This window comes from Zootermopsis nevadensis, unplaced genomic scaffold (assembly GCF_977971745.1).
Source record: "Zootermopsis nevadensis isolate Lab colony 2312 unplaced genomic scaffold, Znev_1.0 Znev_ptg000012l, whole genome shotgun sequence".
NCBI lineage: Eukaryota > Metazoa > Arthropoda > Insecta > Blattodea > Termopsidae > Zootermopsis > Zootermopsis nevadensis.
Genome location: NW_028259144.1, coordinates 102,053 through 116,962, shown reverse-complemented (window position 1 = coordinate 116,962; position 14,910 = coordinate 102,053). Strand labels below are relative to the sequence as shown.

Sequence of the window (14,910 nt, the reverse complement as noted above, 5' to 3'; positions counted from 1 at the left end):
TGCCATCTTTCGGTTGAATGTTGACGTACGAAAGCCGCAAGTACATAGAATTTCCAACAGATGGTACTGGTGTTAAACATAAATGATATCCTTGAACAATTAGTTTATAATTCGTGATTTATAAAGAGTATCGTTGTATGCTATCTTTATACTTTATGTTTTCGTAATAATTTCTGTTTTCTTGTTGTCTGGCTTAGTTCAAGTGTTTAAGAAAGAGCCATACCCCCCACCCCCATGAGTAGTTGAAGACCGTCTAACGCTAGGCTTTTACGTGTCAGACTGGTATTAATTTCGTTAGTAATGATTTCATAAAAGTTTTTGTAAACTGTGTCACAAGAGGGACATTTTGATAAAAATTCGACCGAGTTTTGTGTAATTACAGTTTGTTCTACCAAGTACAGAAAAGTACGCATAGTCCTCCTTAGATAATTTGATTTGATGTCGTGGTTGAAAGGTTTAGCTGGGAAAGCGGAGGATTTTCTGAATCAGATTGATCAGAATGCTGCTGTTGCTCTTCAGAAGGAAAGAAAAGAATTAAATTCGGTGGAGCCTCTGTTAACGGAAGTTACCTGGGAGGGACAGCAGTCTAATGGGTAAGGACATGCAGTTGAAATATGAGGTATGTTAGGGTTAGGTTACTTCAAGTGCAGTTTTTGACATTTTTACTTTTATTTCATATTAGGGTTGTACCATATAGGTCGGCAAGGTTCACCCCTCCACCACTGCGGTCAGTCTCAAGTGGCAGCAGTGTTGGTTCTGTCAGGTCGTCTCCAAGCCATGGAGGTCGCAGCCCAGTTTTGGCAACTAAAGCCAACAGTGATGATGAATTAATCAAATTCCTGAATAGTTCAGAGCCACCAATAATCAGCGTATCAGAAGAGGTCAGTTGTGTTGTGTTGTATTGCTACTTTATTTTACTGGCTTACAAGCATTTTCTATACCCAGAAACACACACATATTTTGGGGTGTGATTTCAGATGTTAATAAACAAATGCAGAATGTACAAATCTGAACCATACATACTAAGTTTTATAAAACTAATAATGATTTGGTTGTGATGTCATTTCCATGACCAAAACTTGCCAGATTTCTTGGCAACACATGTCAGTATTTAACACCAGGTAATGAATTTAATTATAATTTTAACAAACTCAGTGGGGCTGAGTCCTTTTTGAGATGCTAACAGTTGCTCAGATAGTGAAGAAATTCCCTTCAGTTCTTGAACATGAAGGTTCATTGCTGTGTTCACTGATCCCTATCCTGGGCCACATGAATGGAGTCCACATTTTCTGACCTTATTTCTTTGATAATAACCTCTCATCTATGCCTGTATCTTTTGAGTGGTTTCTTTCCTTCAGGCTTTTTAACCAAAGTTTTGTGTGCATTTCTTATGTCTCTGCATGCTGCTAACCCTGCCCATGTCAGCCTCCATGATGTGATCTTCCTATTAATCTTTGTTGGTGTGTATAATTCATGAAGATCCTCACTGAACAGTTCTCTCCAGTATTTGGGTTACATCCTCTCTGTTAGAGCCATGACACTTGCCTCAAGCAATTAGTACTTTTGATTCATAAGACTCAGGTTGTCACATATTCTTATAAACTGAACACTGTATTAGCACAGACACATTATTTTAAGGAACAAGAGAGGCCTGTTCAAGAAGTATTGGAGTGGAATGGTCATGGAGGTGCTGTGTCAGAGGCAAAGAGGTTCTCCCCTATTGTGGTCGAGCAAGGGGCCAAGCAGAGCTCCCTGCCAACGTCAAGACGTGTCTCACCAAGAGGAGAAGCAGATGAAATGTCGGCTACTAGGTCCGTCAAGCAGACATCTGTCGTAAGTACTGTACCGTCTTCTTGCAGATCATCCTCTCTCTCTCTCGCTCTCTCTCTCTCTTCTTTTTTGTTGGTTGTTAAAAGTTTGTTCTTTGATGCCATCAGAGCTCATTCTATCAACATTTATTTTCTGCTTGTTCTGCAATGTTGTAAAAGATCTGTTAGTGATGAAATTTGAAATTCTGACATTTGCTTCTTAATTTATTTTTGCTTTAAATGTGTGTGCTTTTGTTGATGCTGCTGCTGCTGTTGTGGCTTGGTTAAGGTACAAGTCCACTTTTTTCTGTGAGAAGTCAGTGGGTGGGATTTTTAAGTTTTGCCCCAAATTATAGAATTAGAGATTGGCTGTGGCAATGTGGACCTGTCTGCACTTTACCCCTAGATCACGAGGTTTCATTCATCAGCCCATTTATGTTTTTGGTCCATTCTGCACTACTGCATTATGAGCTCTGTGTTTTGTTAACAATTAAATGTTCTCTTGTGACTCTGTTTGCAGGCCCCCAGTAACTGTGCCCCAGTTTCTGGTATGACTGAGGATTCATCAGAAGAACTTAAGGTTGAGAATGGCCTTCTGAAAAATGAGTTAAGGAGCTTGAACAGTGAGATGTCTCAGCTGCTAAGCCGCGCCAAAAATGCCGAAAAAGGTAATTGCGTGGCGTATCTATGATATCATCCCATTCTACACTGTTATTTCCTGCTCAGGTTGTAACACATTAATTAACCTTTATGTTCTTCTTGCAAATAGAAATTTTAATTCTGAATGTGGTAACTCAGAGGTACCTGACTTGGAAGCCCATCTTTCTACTCTCATGAGTTTGTAGTGAGACAGCTTTATTTACTTGATGTATCTGTCTGATATCCGGTTTTAATCTCAGACTGTATTGTGTGTCTTCGTTTTCCATGTTTTGCATGTAAATTACTTACATATCTTGACAGAACAGACACGGTGATCTTCCTTTCCCTGTTTCATTGGTTACAATCAGTCTCTAAATGCAGTCTCGAGAATGAGCGCCCCGCTTAATAAAAATTAACCAACGCAGCTCTGCGCAAAGTGCTGTGAAGACAAGCACAATACTTCATTTGGTTACACCAAAGGACTTTGGGAAATGATCAGGAAATTTCGTTGGTCTGTCGCAGATAATTGTAGTTTGCAGCAGCAGTTGACGGGTCTGCAGGAAGCCCAGAAAGAGTCAATGCGGTTTTTGAAGGAGCGAGATGAACAGGTAGCCAGACTGGAGAGTGAGCTGCAAAATGTCAGACAGCAGATGGTTGTAGCACAGGACCTGGCACAGGGACATCAACTCGAGAACACTCGGTATGGGTTTTTCAGTCACTGGTGTCTGTCGCTGTTATGTGAACCTAAGAGCGAGGAAGTGACAGGAGGCTGGAGAGACCTGGAGCTTTATAATTTGTTCTTGTCACTTAATATTGTTAGAAAGATGGTGTCATGGTGAGGCATGTGGAATGCTTAGGGAAGATGGGAAATGTGTGAGAAACCTAATGGGAAGAGATGAATTGAGAGACCTGGACATAGATGGGTATAAGATATTGTGTGCAGTTATCTTTTATATAATTTGAAATTGTGAACATGAAACAGTTGCTGTGAGTTCTGCATAATCCTGACAAACTAAATATTTATATTTCTTGTAGCCACTGGTACAGCTGTTTACTCCTGATACTAAGAGACTAAATGAGAGCAACACACACACACACACACACGCGCGCGCAGGATGCCTCGTAAAATGAGGCCGATATTTTACCTGCATTAGAGGCAGGTGATTACAAGCCAAGAATGAAGAGTAGGCAATTTTGCTATTCTGAGTATTGGAGGAGTTACGGGCACAAGTTTTCAAGATGAGGATTTTTAGGTGTGGGAATTTTAACAATTCAGCAAGCATTTGGCACCACTGCTGAGCAGAGAAAGTGTTAATTTCTTCCTTCCAGTCTTTGTTTTCTCAGAAACCCTTCCCACAAATTTAGTATAATTCAGTCTACTGCCATTCTGTAGGTTGGTGCAGGAATCTGCAGACTCCAGTGGGCATCAGAGCCAGACTTTGCAGGCACTGCGGGACAAGATTGCAGAAAAAGAGGGGGAACTGGAAGCAGCACAGGCAGGCCACTACAAGGAGCTGGCAGCCCTGCAGGAGAGGTGAGAAACTTGCTCCCGTTTCTCGTACATTACTGCAGCCATCTGTGTTTGGGCCGTACGTAGCAGGGCTGCCAGTTACATAGAAGTGCGAGTTCTTCAAGAGGTTACACCCACAGTGGGGCCAGTCAAAATTTACAGTATACAGATTGTAGTCTTCATTCTTACTGACCCTTTGCTGCACCTTTTTAATGCACAATATCCTGATGCAAGCAGACCATTTGATTCAAAGACTGTTTTTCTGTCTGTAAAGTGTATTGGGTAGTGTAATTTTAGTACACTCTGCTCAGTTTGTTCCAACATTGATACGCTCTGGGAATTCTGGGATGAACCCCATTATTCACAGCTTTATTTTTCATCCACCAGTCATAATTTTGACCATTGTCCAGTAAAAGTTTATTCTTTTGCATTGCTGAGCAGACACAGCCCAGTAGAATTAAAATTATACACTGTAGAAGGATGGTTTTCTGGAAAGTTATAATTTTTTACTCAGGGTGGCCGTCCTCGAGTCAGAACGAGTAGGATTCACCAGTAGGCTGAGCCACGGGGAGGCCGTGACCCATGACCTGCAGCAGCAATTTGATCGAACTCGTGCAGAGTTGGCCTTCTCTCGCAGTGAACTAGACCAGTACAGGGTTCGGGCACAGCGAATTTTGCAGGACAAGGAGCGACTAATTGCAGAACTGCGAGGCCAAGGTTAACTTATATGTGTGGTTTCAATATCACGCAAGGGAACTGGGTGTTCTGAGCCAGAATCTTTTTGGTATTGCATGAGTTACTTCACATTACTTAATGTTAAGGTGGTCCATGTCTTGACTTGTATTCAGGAAGCACCCAATTTTAATTTCTCCAAGCACAACAGTTTCTGACTGAGGTTGTCTTCAGTTACTGCAGGCAAATGCTATGTTACAGATTTTGAGATTACAAACATGTCACTCTGTAATATCTGACAGATGTACCTGTACAACTTGAAATATGCGCAGAAGTGGATCACTAAGTTGTATAATTATTGCTTTATAGTTCTTGAAGTTTGTATCCATTTCGACTAAGGCGGGTGATGTGACGTAACCATCATACGTTCTCAGTTCCCCTGTTTTTCTGTTTTATGCTGTCGAATGCATATTACTACATGTTTCTTTATGCACATTTCTCAGGCTCAGCAGGGCGAAGCATCCCTGCAGATGACACAGTAGAGCTCGAGCTGGATCAGTTGCGACAAGAACGAGAGCTCTTGCGTGAAGAGGTCGCACAAGTGTCGGTGAGACTTAAGGCATGTCGAGATGAGCTGCAGGAGACAGAACACCGGTTGGAGAGCGGACGGGAGCAGGCAAGCCAGTCTTTGCGTTTGCTGCAGGACAGCCTTCAGGAGGAGCGCAAGAAGAGGCAGGCCGCAGAGGAGGACTGTAGGACACATGCTGAGGTGTGTGACACAATCTGAGGGGATCCTTCTTTACGCACACACAAACCCCAGACCAGGAATTTACATAACTCGTTACAGAATTCAGAAAAAATGCAACTGCAGAAACATGACATTTCCACAAGTTACAGATTGTGGGTAGCTGTGAACATGTTGAATGAGTAGTTGCCCACAGCCTACATAGCAAGGTTTATTAGCTTGGGAGTTGGGTGTGGGGCTAACAGCCCCACACCAGAGGAAACTAGCGTATCTTGAAATGTCACGGACAGCATGAAACCATTACATTTTCCAAAGGTTTATAGAGGGGTTGCACTAGGAGGTGTTTTTATCCCCTATGTATGTATGTTTGTGTCCACAGTGTGACTCTGCTGTTCCAGGAACTGCGTTCAGTAAGGGATGAGTTGTCGAGGCAGAGGGCTCAGTTAGCATTACGAGTACGTGAACGGGAGGCTGAACTCACCAGACTGAGAAGCCGGTTATCGCAACGCCCTGCTTCACCAACTGGTGATGAACTGGAGTCTCGTCTGCATGTGTTGACACAGACGCTGGTCCTGAAACAGAGCTCGCTGGAGACGGTCACCATGGAAAAGAATGCTCTTCGGCTTCAGCTTGAGAAGGTTGAGGTCAGTGTATCCTACCTTGTGTGATAAGTAGCATTGCAGTCAGGTATTGAAGATATTCTTCAGCTGTTTGATATCTCTCCCAAATGATAATTGTGTTATTATGGAAGCTGCACTTTACGTAACTATTGGATGCAAAGTTCTAGAAATGTATTTACCTGGCCGGAGGGGAGAGAGGCCACGGGGACACAAGGAAGGAGAGGAGGTATAGCTCCTACTCATTCTTGATCCCAGCACTAGATGGGAGTGAGTGGTCTGTGTCACTCCCTCGCCACACTTTACACACACACACACCCAAGACAGGACCCCCCCCATCACCCATCACCCACTGAATGTCAGGCTGTGTGGGTCCGAGAACCTGTCTGAACACACGGTAGAAAAAAATCCTTTGCCTCTACCAGGAATCGAACCCCAGTCAGTCTGTAGTCAGAGACTGTACAGACTGAGCTACCCTTGCCATTTTTAAGTTTGCTAATGTAGTATTTTTAATTTACTTTCATTGTCTGATAAGGAAGGTGAGGCTTACTGTCTGTTGATTGACATGTGTCTTGGTGTGTCTCTTCCCCTTGGCAACTTACGTACTGATTTCAATAGTGTTCCGTGGAATTTGCCATGAATGTCATTCCAGTATGGGTTACCTCACTTATTATGTAAGATTAATATAGTCAGATTCTCTATTAATGGAGATCATATCATGAAAGGTAGCATCTGTAGTTTGTCCAAGAATGTCTTGTTTCACTGTTGATATAGACAGGGTCTGGCATATCTTTGATTAAATATGAAGAACAGAAGAAGACGTGTATTAAAAATCCAATACCCTGTGTTTCAGAATAAGCATCGGGACACGCTAGCTTTGCTGCATGAGATGCAGAATGGGCTGGGGAGTGTGAATGACACAGATGATGGTAAGCCACACAACCTTTTGGCACCAGATTTGAGGTTCCCCCACTAGTAAAGATGTCGATGTTGGTCTTCTGGGATGTGATGCCATGTGGATTTGTAGGAAGATACCAGTGTTTCTGAGAGAGGGAATATGAGGAGACCGCTATCCACGTGTTGTTATTTGAGCCAAGTAGCTTGGAGTTAGTTACCCTGCGATATAATTAGATGTCCACGGCTACAGAGTATGGTCACATAATAAGCATTATATAATGTTAAACATAGAATATTTTTAGTTCTGTGTCGATATTCACGGGTCGTGCTGACTTCAAAATTCATGTCTTGTCAGCTTCATTTTTTTCTGTATTCTGTTGCTATCTCTCAGTCCGAATTCCTACTGTGTGTTCTGAAGTTATTTCCTTCTATGGGTAATTCTGTTACTATATGAAGTAGCCAGTTTCAGAACCCTGATTATTAGGACAGAGATGGTCCCTGAAACATTGGTTTCTTCTTTTAACCATATGATGCGGCGGATCACACGAGATTTTATTCAGTTTCAGCTGATTCAGAGTTAAAGGAGTTAATTGAAAAACACACTCATCAGCTCTTCCTAGAACTCACAAACTGTGTAAAAAAAGGTCCATGTTGAGAAGATAATACTCACTCAGCTGGTCAAGAATTTCCCCATATTTTATGAACTGGCACTTGGAACTCAAAATATAGTACAAATTATGCCCAGAACTTTGTTTTTAACTAAATCATTATTTTTAAATCTTTCTATCGTTCTCCTCAGTTTAACCAAGCAAATGCCAGGATAGTGCTTTATGTAAGGCCACAATTGCTTCCTTCCGTATTCTTTCTAGTTCAGTTTTCATTTAAACCTGGGATACTAACAGTGTCATTTAATAAACAGAAAATAAATAAACTGTATTTTCTGAGTCTGTGAACTCTTTGTAAACAAAGGGCAACCTCTTATCACTTCATGGAAATGTTTATAATATGTTTTGGCAGCCAAGGCACGAGTTCCAAGTTTCCTGATGGAATCTCCTTTTGATACCGGTGTCACACGCCGAGTGAAACGTGCTTACTCGTCTCTTGATGCTGTCAGCATCCGCACTGGGGTGTTCCTACGACGTTATCCGCTGGCACGGATCCTTGTTCTTTGTTACGTGGTAAGTTTAGCCGACTGCAGTGTCTAGTAGACGGGCTCTGGGGAAACAAATACACTACCTGATCAAAAGTATCCGGACACGTACGCGAAACTGTCCTCTAAGTGTCCCTCGGATTTACTGCCCAGAGTGGACATTAATACGGGGTGGGCCCACCCTTGGCATTTATTACAGCTCTAACTCTGCGGGGGAGACTGTCTACCAGGTGTTGGAACGTCGCCGGGGGAATGGCCGACCATCCTTCCTGCAACGCTGTAGCAAGCGTAGTTAGTGATGTGGGTCGTTGGGGTCTGGCGCGCAGTCGCCTTTCTAGTTCATCCCAGAGGTGTTCAGTAGGATTGAGATCGGGGCTCTGGGCTGGCCAGTCCATTTCCGGAACCTTATTGTCCACAAACCACTCACGAACAGACCCTGCTTTATGGCAGTAAGCATTGTCATGCTGAAACACACAGTTATCATCTCCGAACTGGTCTTCTACTGTAGACAACACACGGCTGGTCAAAATGTCCTTATATCCTTCCGCCTTTAACGTGCTCCGTAGTATTACGAGAGGACCAAGTCCCTTCCATGAAAAACACCCCCACACTGTCACCCCACCTCCGCCGAATTTCACTGTGGGCACTATACAGGCCGGCATGTAGCGTTCACCTAGCATTCGCCACACCCAAACCATCCCATCAGACTGCCACATGGTATAGCGTGATTCATCACTCCAAATCACGCGTCTCCAGTCGTCAACAGCCCATTGGCGGCGCTCTTTACACCACTGAGAGCGGCTTGCTTACTGATGTGGCAACCAATAACCATACCACGTTCGAAGTCACTGAGCTCCCTTGCTCCACCCATTCTGTCGGTATCGCGTAGCACTGAACAACATCGAGCCCTCTGCCTCCTTTTATAGCGGCAGCGGCGGTCGTAGTGATATCTAGGATCGAGTTTACGTTTACAGAGGGGTGTCCGGATACTTTTGATCAGACAGTGTACATTGATGTGTAGACTGGTGAAGGTGTAAAGTTGTCTTTGTGTCTGAGCACCATGCCATGGGCAGTGGAGGTAAGGCTCCACACATTCTTGATTTTCATACTAGATTGAGATGAATCATCAGCCCTTTGTTGCTTGTTGAATTGGAGGCTGGGTGCACCCCAGTTTAACAGCCAATCATTTCAGTAACTGAGCTCTCCTGGCTCATGAGCAAACTGGAAAAGCTTATAGTCACTGAGCTGTATAAGAAAGAATCCATCTTTTCTGGAACCTGAAGTTTCATGGCCAAATTCACAAGAGCCCACCGTCAGAGTCTGTCCTGCACCAGACAAATCCTCTCAAGTTCTTCCCACACACTTTCTCTAAGACCCACATTAATAGTATGCTCCCACCTATACCTGTTCCTCTTAAGTGGTGTTTTCCTTTGAGTTTTTGTTTCCATCCAAATATGAATTTGTTTGCATTTCCCGTACATCCAACACATGCTACTTGCCCCAGCAGTAACTGTATTATCTTAGTAGTTATAAATTACTAGGTGTTCCCTCATACATTTTGCAGTCTTTGATGTTTGAAAATAATAACTGAGAGCAAATTTTAAAATCTTTAACACAGTTTATGCCCTTGAGTTATGTAGGAAGTGTAACAGTAACAATATTTCATTTAATCAGTGTATTCGAATGTAATAGATTTTTCTTCTCACTTTTACATGTCACTAGTTCACTGCCATCAGCTCAGATTTATGTCATTGTTTTGTATGGTGAATCAATTTTCCATGTTACTTCAGGTTTGTTGCCACTTTTCATTTTCATTTGGAGGCAAAAGGGATCGGATGCTTCTCTTAAAGCCTGTCGCATCACCCACGTACCTGAGGAGTTTCAGGTGGCCGTGTCTGTGTGGGGGGACATGCCACTACAGTTGAGCAGACTTTAAAGTCACTCTTCTGTACGTAAATAAATTGTTGCTAGGTTGGTGTGATTGTTTCAGGTGCTTCTGCATCTTTGGGTAATGGTGGTACTGTTCTCATACACACCTCCAGCACAAACTTGATGGCTGCAGTTAATATGTTTGGTGAGTGTCTTTATTCTTAATGTGTTCATGGGGTATGTATACGGTTATACTTACAGTCTGGCACAAATATTATGATACTTAAAAAAAACACTTCATGGGCCCTGAAAAGTTTTTCCTTATTTATTACACCACTGTTTTTCTTTTCAAAATATTTGATGTTGCTTTACATGTTCACTGCTTCCTGTTGTTGTTTTGAGTGACAGTGCAGGAAAGAGGAAGAGAGAGATGTGGTACGAAGGCCATGTGGCACATTCAGATAAGAATGTAGGTGATAGACTTCTGTTTCAACAGTCTTCTCCTGTAGCATCATTTGTGACTTTGCAGAATCCAAATTCCGCATCTCTGCCATCTAACGTTTGTTTGTTTGTGTTAATTATGTGTGATAATAACATTAAAGACTGGTGATGATAAACTGTTTGGACAGTCATGTTTATTGATGTTGAAAACTGAGTTTTCCAGTGCCAGATGTTCAACAAAAATAAATGTTAATTCCTTTAAGAAGTGGCAGAAAGACTTTTCTGTGGGCATGCAGGTGACAGCTGTAAGAGGCCACACACATGTACCCTGCAGATTTTCTGTACTGGAGGTTCTTCCAGATGCAGACTACTTATTGTCTTCACATTTAGTACTCACTTTTACATTTGTGCTGATCTTTAATTTATGTAAGTTACGTCTATAGTGACTGTTAACACCGATACATGCGAACATCTGATCCTTAACTGCTAGCTGTTTAACATGAAGTTTAATGCAGAGAACGTTTCATTCTGGTAATGTTGCAGCATAGAACAGGTGATTATAAAGAGGACACAGCTTTATTTCAGCTGTTCGAAATGCAGAGCTGATGTGTCAAGAACTACTATTAATTACTGTGGTGAATATTCTTTTTACAGGGACACACGATATCGGAATAGCATGCCGAAAACAGAGTGCGGCTCTTCACAGTGATGCGTGTTGTTGGGAGCTTCTTATGTCGCCACTGAGGAACAGGGCTATGTGGCATTCTACTGCACTGACATTCTTATTGGAGCAGGAGTTTTTGGTGTTATCCAGTGTTGTTGATGTCATTTTGAAGTCACATCTCTCATCCCTATTGTAATTCCTGACTGTGTACCTGCTAAGATTCTTTCCTTTTCTAAGTGGCTCTGTTATTTATTTTGTCTCCCTCCCTCACCCTCTTGTGGAGGAACAGGAATTAAAATTGCAGTCATTGCCTCTCTACAGTCACTCGATTGCTCCTTTCTCCTTCTGAGATGCTTATACATTATGTGGGTTGTATGTTGATCACATCTGTTGTCCCTTAATTTCATATACTACTTCCCAAACAAGTATTTTTAACCCTTTAAAGGTAAGTGGTAACTATATGTACCAGCTGCTGTAACAAACAGTAACTCCACAGTTTTTGTTTTTGGATTTCATGTGATTCTTAGTATAAACAATATTGGTCAGTTGATCATAGTAGCGAAATGTTGTGTTTCCTTTGAGGTATGGACTGAATTCTTAACTATTTCGATGAGGTTTGACTAGAATGGGTTATGCCATATGGCAGTAAATACTTATTGGGTTGAAACATGTAGTTATAAATTCCCCATTCACAGTTATTATTTTGAATTTGTGTAAATGTTTTGTTTTATTCAACTGATTTGTAGAATCTCTCTCAGTCTGGAAACTGTGAGGTTGCGCATGAAAGTGGGATATCTGATGTAATAGAAATCATTCTTATTTATGTATTGTATATGTGCCTATGCATCAGCGATTCATAAAGTCTTTCATGATTCACAAACCACAAAGGAGCAGTTGATTTTTTAAGGACCAATATCTTATTTCCCCAACCTGTGCCACACCATTGAACTTTGCTTAGGGATAGAGGTAAATGAAAGTGTTAATATTCAATAGAATTAATTTTGTCAGTAGATGCAAAGAAAAAAGAAACGAACACAACAATTGTTAGTTTTAAAACATTAATATCACCAACCATAGTTTGATGTTCATATTTAACGTCTTGTTTTCTGACACAGGATTTCTTTAAGAATGTGCTTACCATACATTCCATACTTTGGTTTTTGTCTATGGAAATTTGTAAATAGATATTGTCAAAGAAGAAGCTAATGGAAATCTGAGGTCTGTATCAGGATATGCACAATAGCTGTGGTCCCATAATCGAAAATGTGGGACTTGCCAGTGATGTGGTTGCTTTATGTATGTCAGGTAAGTGCAATGACAGTTATGGATTGTGAGCTCTGCCACAAGTGGTGTGCAGCGAATATTGGTAGGCCTGAGTGCCGGCATTAATATTGTTGGGCATGTGTTTTTGTGCTGTTGTATCCGTGTGAAGGGTTGAGTGCTGCAAGTGCCAAAACGAAATCAGACGAAGAGAAGTTCGTGTTCGAAAGTACGGTTACTAGTGTTAGGGTGAGTTGAGTGTTTACAAGGCCTGAAGGGAGGAGACCTCGGCGTAGGTGGCAGGATAACATTAAGATGGATCTTAGGGAGACTCGATGTAGCGAATTGGCTTTCCGAACACGATAATGAATCTTCTGGTTCAGTAAAGGAAGTGGGATGTTCTTTGACAAGCCGAGAACCATAGAATATCTTGCTCATTGCAGGTTGAGAGTAGCGTGATGTAGGCCCGATCTGCGCATGCGTTAGAACGACTTTGAGATTTTGTGACTGTTCCCAACTGTAATTCTCGCGTTCATTTGATAAATTTAAATGACGTATTGTGCTCTTGGTTTATATAAACGTGTAACTTAGGCAGGAAAGTCCTTAATCATGTAAGCTCTTACGCACTTTTACTTCTACAGAGAGAGAAGAACTCGAAAATTTTATGCTTATGAAAAGGCGTAACCTTCTTTTTCCAAAATTTGTTTGTTAACTGCCCGGTTCTGCAACAAAGGTCGCATAATTTCTGTGGCATGTTTTTGTAAACCTTGACAAAGATGGCTTACTACATCGGCGAGCGGGAGGTCATTGCCCCGATCAGCTGGTAATGCCGCATGTGTTAGTAAATGACGTCATAGCCTCGCGTCACACCCAGGACAGAACAGGACTCTGAAACCACGGATAGAGCGAGCGATGTCAACTGCGAGTCGAGAGACCGACGGAAACAAGGCCATGAGAATAAAGCCTCAGTGGGAGACCCGGAAGGGGCGAGGGAGCCATCTCAAGCGTGCGCCGTGGATCATAAAGCATCAAGGATTGGACTGCGAGACGCGGGATCAACATTTCTAGATCAACGATCACGCAGGTTATGAACTGGCCGTGACACCAAATGAGACTCGAGTCCATGCCTACCGATTCGCTAAGCTAATTAAGAATCCCTGAGACAACCCATCAAAACCCCGAAATATCCCACCAGCTACGTCGCTCTCCGGGATGGGACGCAGTGTGCGACCAGCCACGTCGTAACGGACGCCGCGATGTAAGCGACAGACATTAAGGAGGCTAATAAGTCCTTTGAAAGTGTGACAAAGTTCAAATACTTGGGAAAAACAATAACGATTCAAAATGATGCTCACGAGGAAGTTAGGAGGAGATTAAATTCCGGAAATGCTTGCTACTTCTCAGTTCAAAATATTTTGTCTTCCTGTCTGATTTCTAAGAACCTGAAGATTAAAGTATACAAAATACTAATTTTGCCTGTTGTGTGGTATGGGTGCGAAACATGGTCAATTTCGTTGACATTACTGTGTTGAATATTTCGGGCACAAACCTGGGTCCACATTTTCGCCTTTCGCTGTTATGTTATGGCAGTGAGCGTCAGTGTGGACCCGGCATTAAGAGGCCGAGAAGTGAAAATGAAACTTAAAGATAAAAAGAAGAAGACAGAGCTAAGACTCGAGAACAAGTGTCCATATCCAGAAAATCATTCCTTACCGAGCATATTTTATTAGCCACGTGATCTAATTAGAGGTTTGTGGCGACTATTACCGATTGGGTACAAGAATGTTTTGTGGGGTGGAGTTATTTTATCACGTGCTCGTGGCTGATTTTCTAAAGACATACGTAATTTAGTATTTAAGAAGAGCCGGTTATTTCGACAGGCTTCTGTACGCTGTCAGAATTTTCGTTCACTGTTTAACGTTCAAATGCGGCAGGCAAACTTTTTAAATTTTGGGACTTTACTGAGTTACGATGCAACTGACCATGAATGCAGAATGCAACGTGCGTGTTATTTCAACAATTTTAGCGTTCCTGAATTTCTTGTCACAGTGAACTTACTAAAACTGCAGCTGTGGTTGCTTGCTTGGTGACACACGCTATGCGACTCCACCCCCATTTAAAAGAAGGTTGAGCTGAAACAGGGTGTTTCATGTTAATTGTCGTTGAAATAAAATTTACTGTGCGTTAGATGTATAACACACCTCTTTCGATCTTTACTTTTTATGTATTAGGGGATGGTTATTCATGTAATAAATGTTTCGAACCCCCTCTGAGCTTAAGATTATGGCAGAGCAGATCTCTATCTATCTACCTGTCCGAAAGTCCATCCACCTGTCTTTATTATCCAGAGTTTCCGCATAAAACACAGTAACTAAGTACAACAGCAGAGCATACAGGCTTGGATTCAAACCAGTAACCTGCCGAGTACGAACCCCATTCCACAGCGCCCAGTTCCCAAGCCGCGCGTCGATGCCTGTTCGTTGCTTGGTTCTCAGCGTCAATAACAAATATAATGCTCCATGCGCTGTGATCTAATAGGGCAAACCACGGAAGTCTAGAATACTTTTCCAGAAGTCAGATTTCTTGAATAGCCCAGCGACTATTACGTTGTCAAGAAGCATTCTGTTCTATAGTTTCT

At 42.2% G+C, this 14,910-nt stretch overlaps 1 protein-coding gene across 3 annotated transcripts; it reads left to right on the top strand.

Annotated features, from left to right (window-relative positions):
• The first annotated feature begins 126 nt into the window (after window positions 1-126).
• LOC110834714 (golgin A5) lies at window positions 127-11,899 on the top strand. Of its 3 annotated transcripts, none has more exons than XM_087348213.1 (13): window positions 127-593; window positions 698-881; window positions 1,639-1,833; window positions 2,329-2,476; window positions 2,970-3,147; window positions 3,841-3,981; window positions 4,472-4,674; window positions 5,133-5,398; window positions 5,773-6,018; window positions 6,845-6,920; window positions 7,906-8,066; window positions 10,010-10,112; window positions 11,003-11,899. In XM_087348213.1, exons 1-13 carry the CDS (start codon window positions 439-441, stop codon window positions 11,206-11,208), a joined length of 2,262 nt encoding a protein of 753 aa, XP_087204339.1. In that variant the 5' UTR covers window positions 127-438; the 3' UTR covers window positions 11,209-11,899. The 3 variants fall into 3 exon arrangements, with proteins under 3 accessions (XP_087204339.1, XP_087204338.1, XP_021929851.1); XM_087348212.1 differs by having other exon boundaries at window positions 129-593; window positions 683-881; XM_022074159.2 differs by having other exon boundaries at window positions 133-593; window positions 683-881; window positions 10,029-10,112; window positions 11,003-11,043.
• Window positions 11,900-14,910: the final 3,011 nt, after the last annotated feature.

Bases quoted from the DNA above. Each gene is read 5' to 3' on its own strand.
- LOC110834714 (XM_087348212.1), top strand. From the start codon at position 439: ATGTCGTGGTTGAAAGGTTTAGCTGGGAAAGCGGAGGATTTTCTGAAT. The intron at 882-1,638 runs GTCAGTTGTGTT...CATTATTTTAAG, and splicing joins TAATCAGCGTATCAGAAGAG to GAACAAGAGAGGCCTGTTCA. The intron at 10,113-11,002 runs GTGAGTGTCTTT...TTCTTTTTACAG, and splicing joins GGCTGCAGTTAATATGTTTG to GGACACACGATATCGGAATA.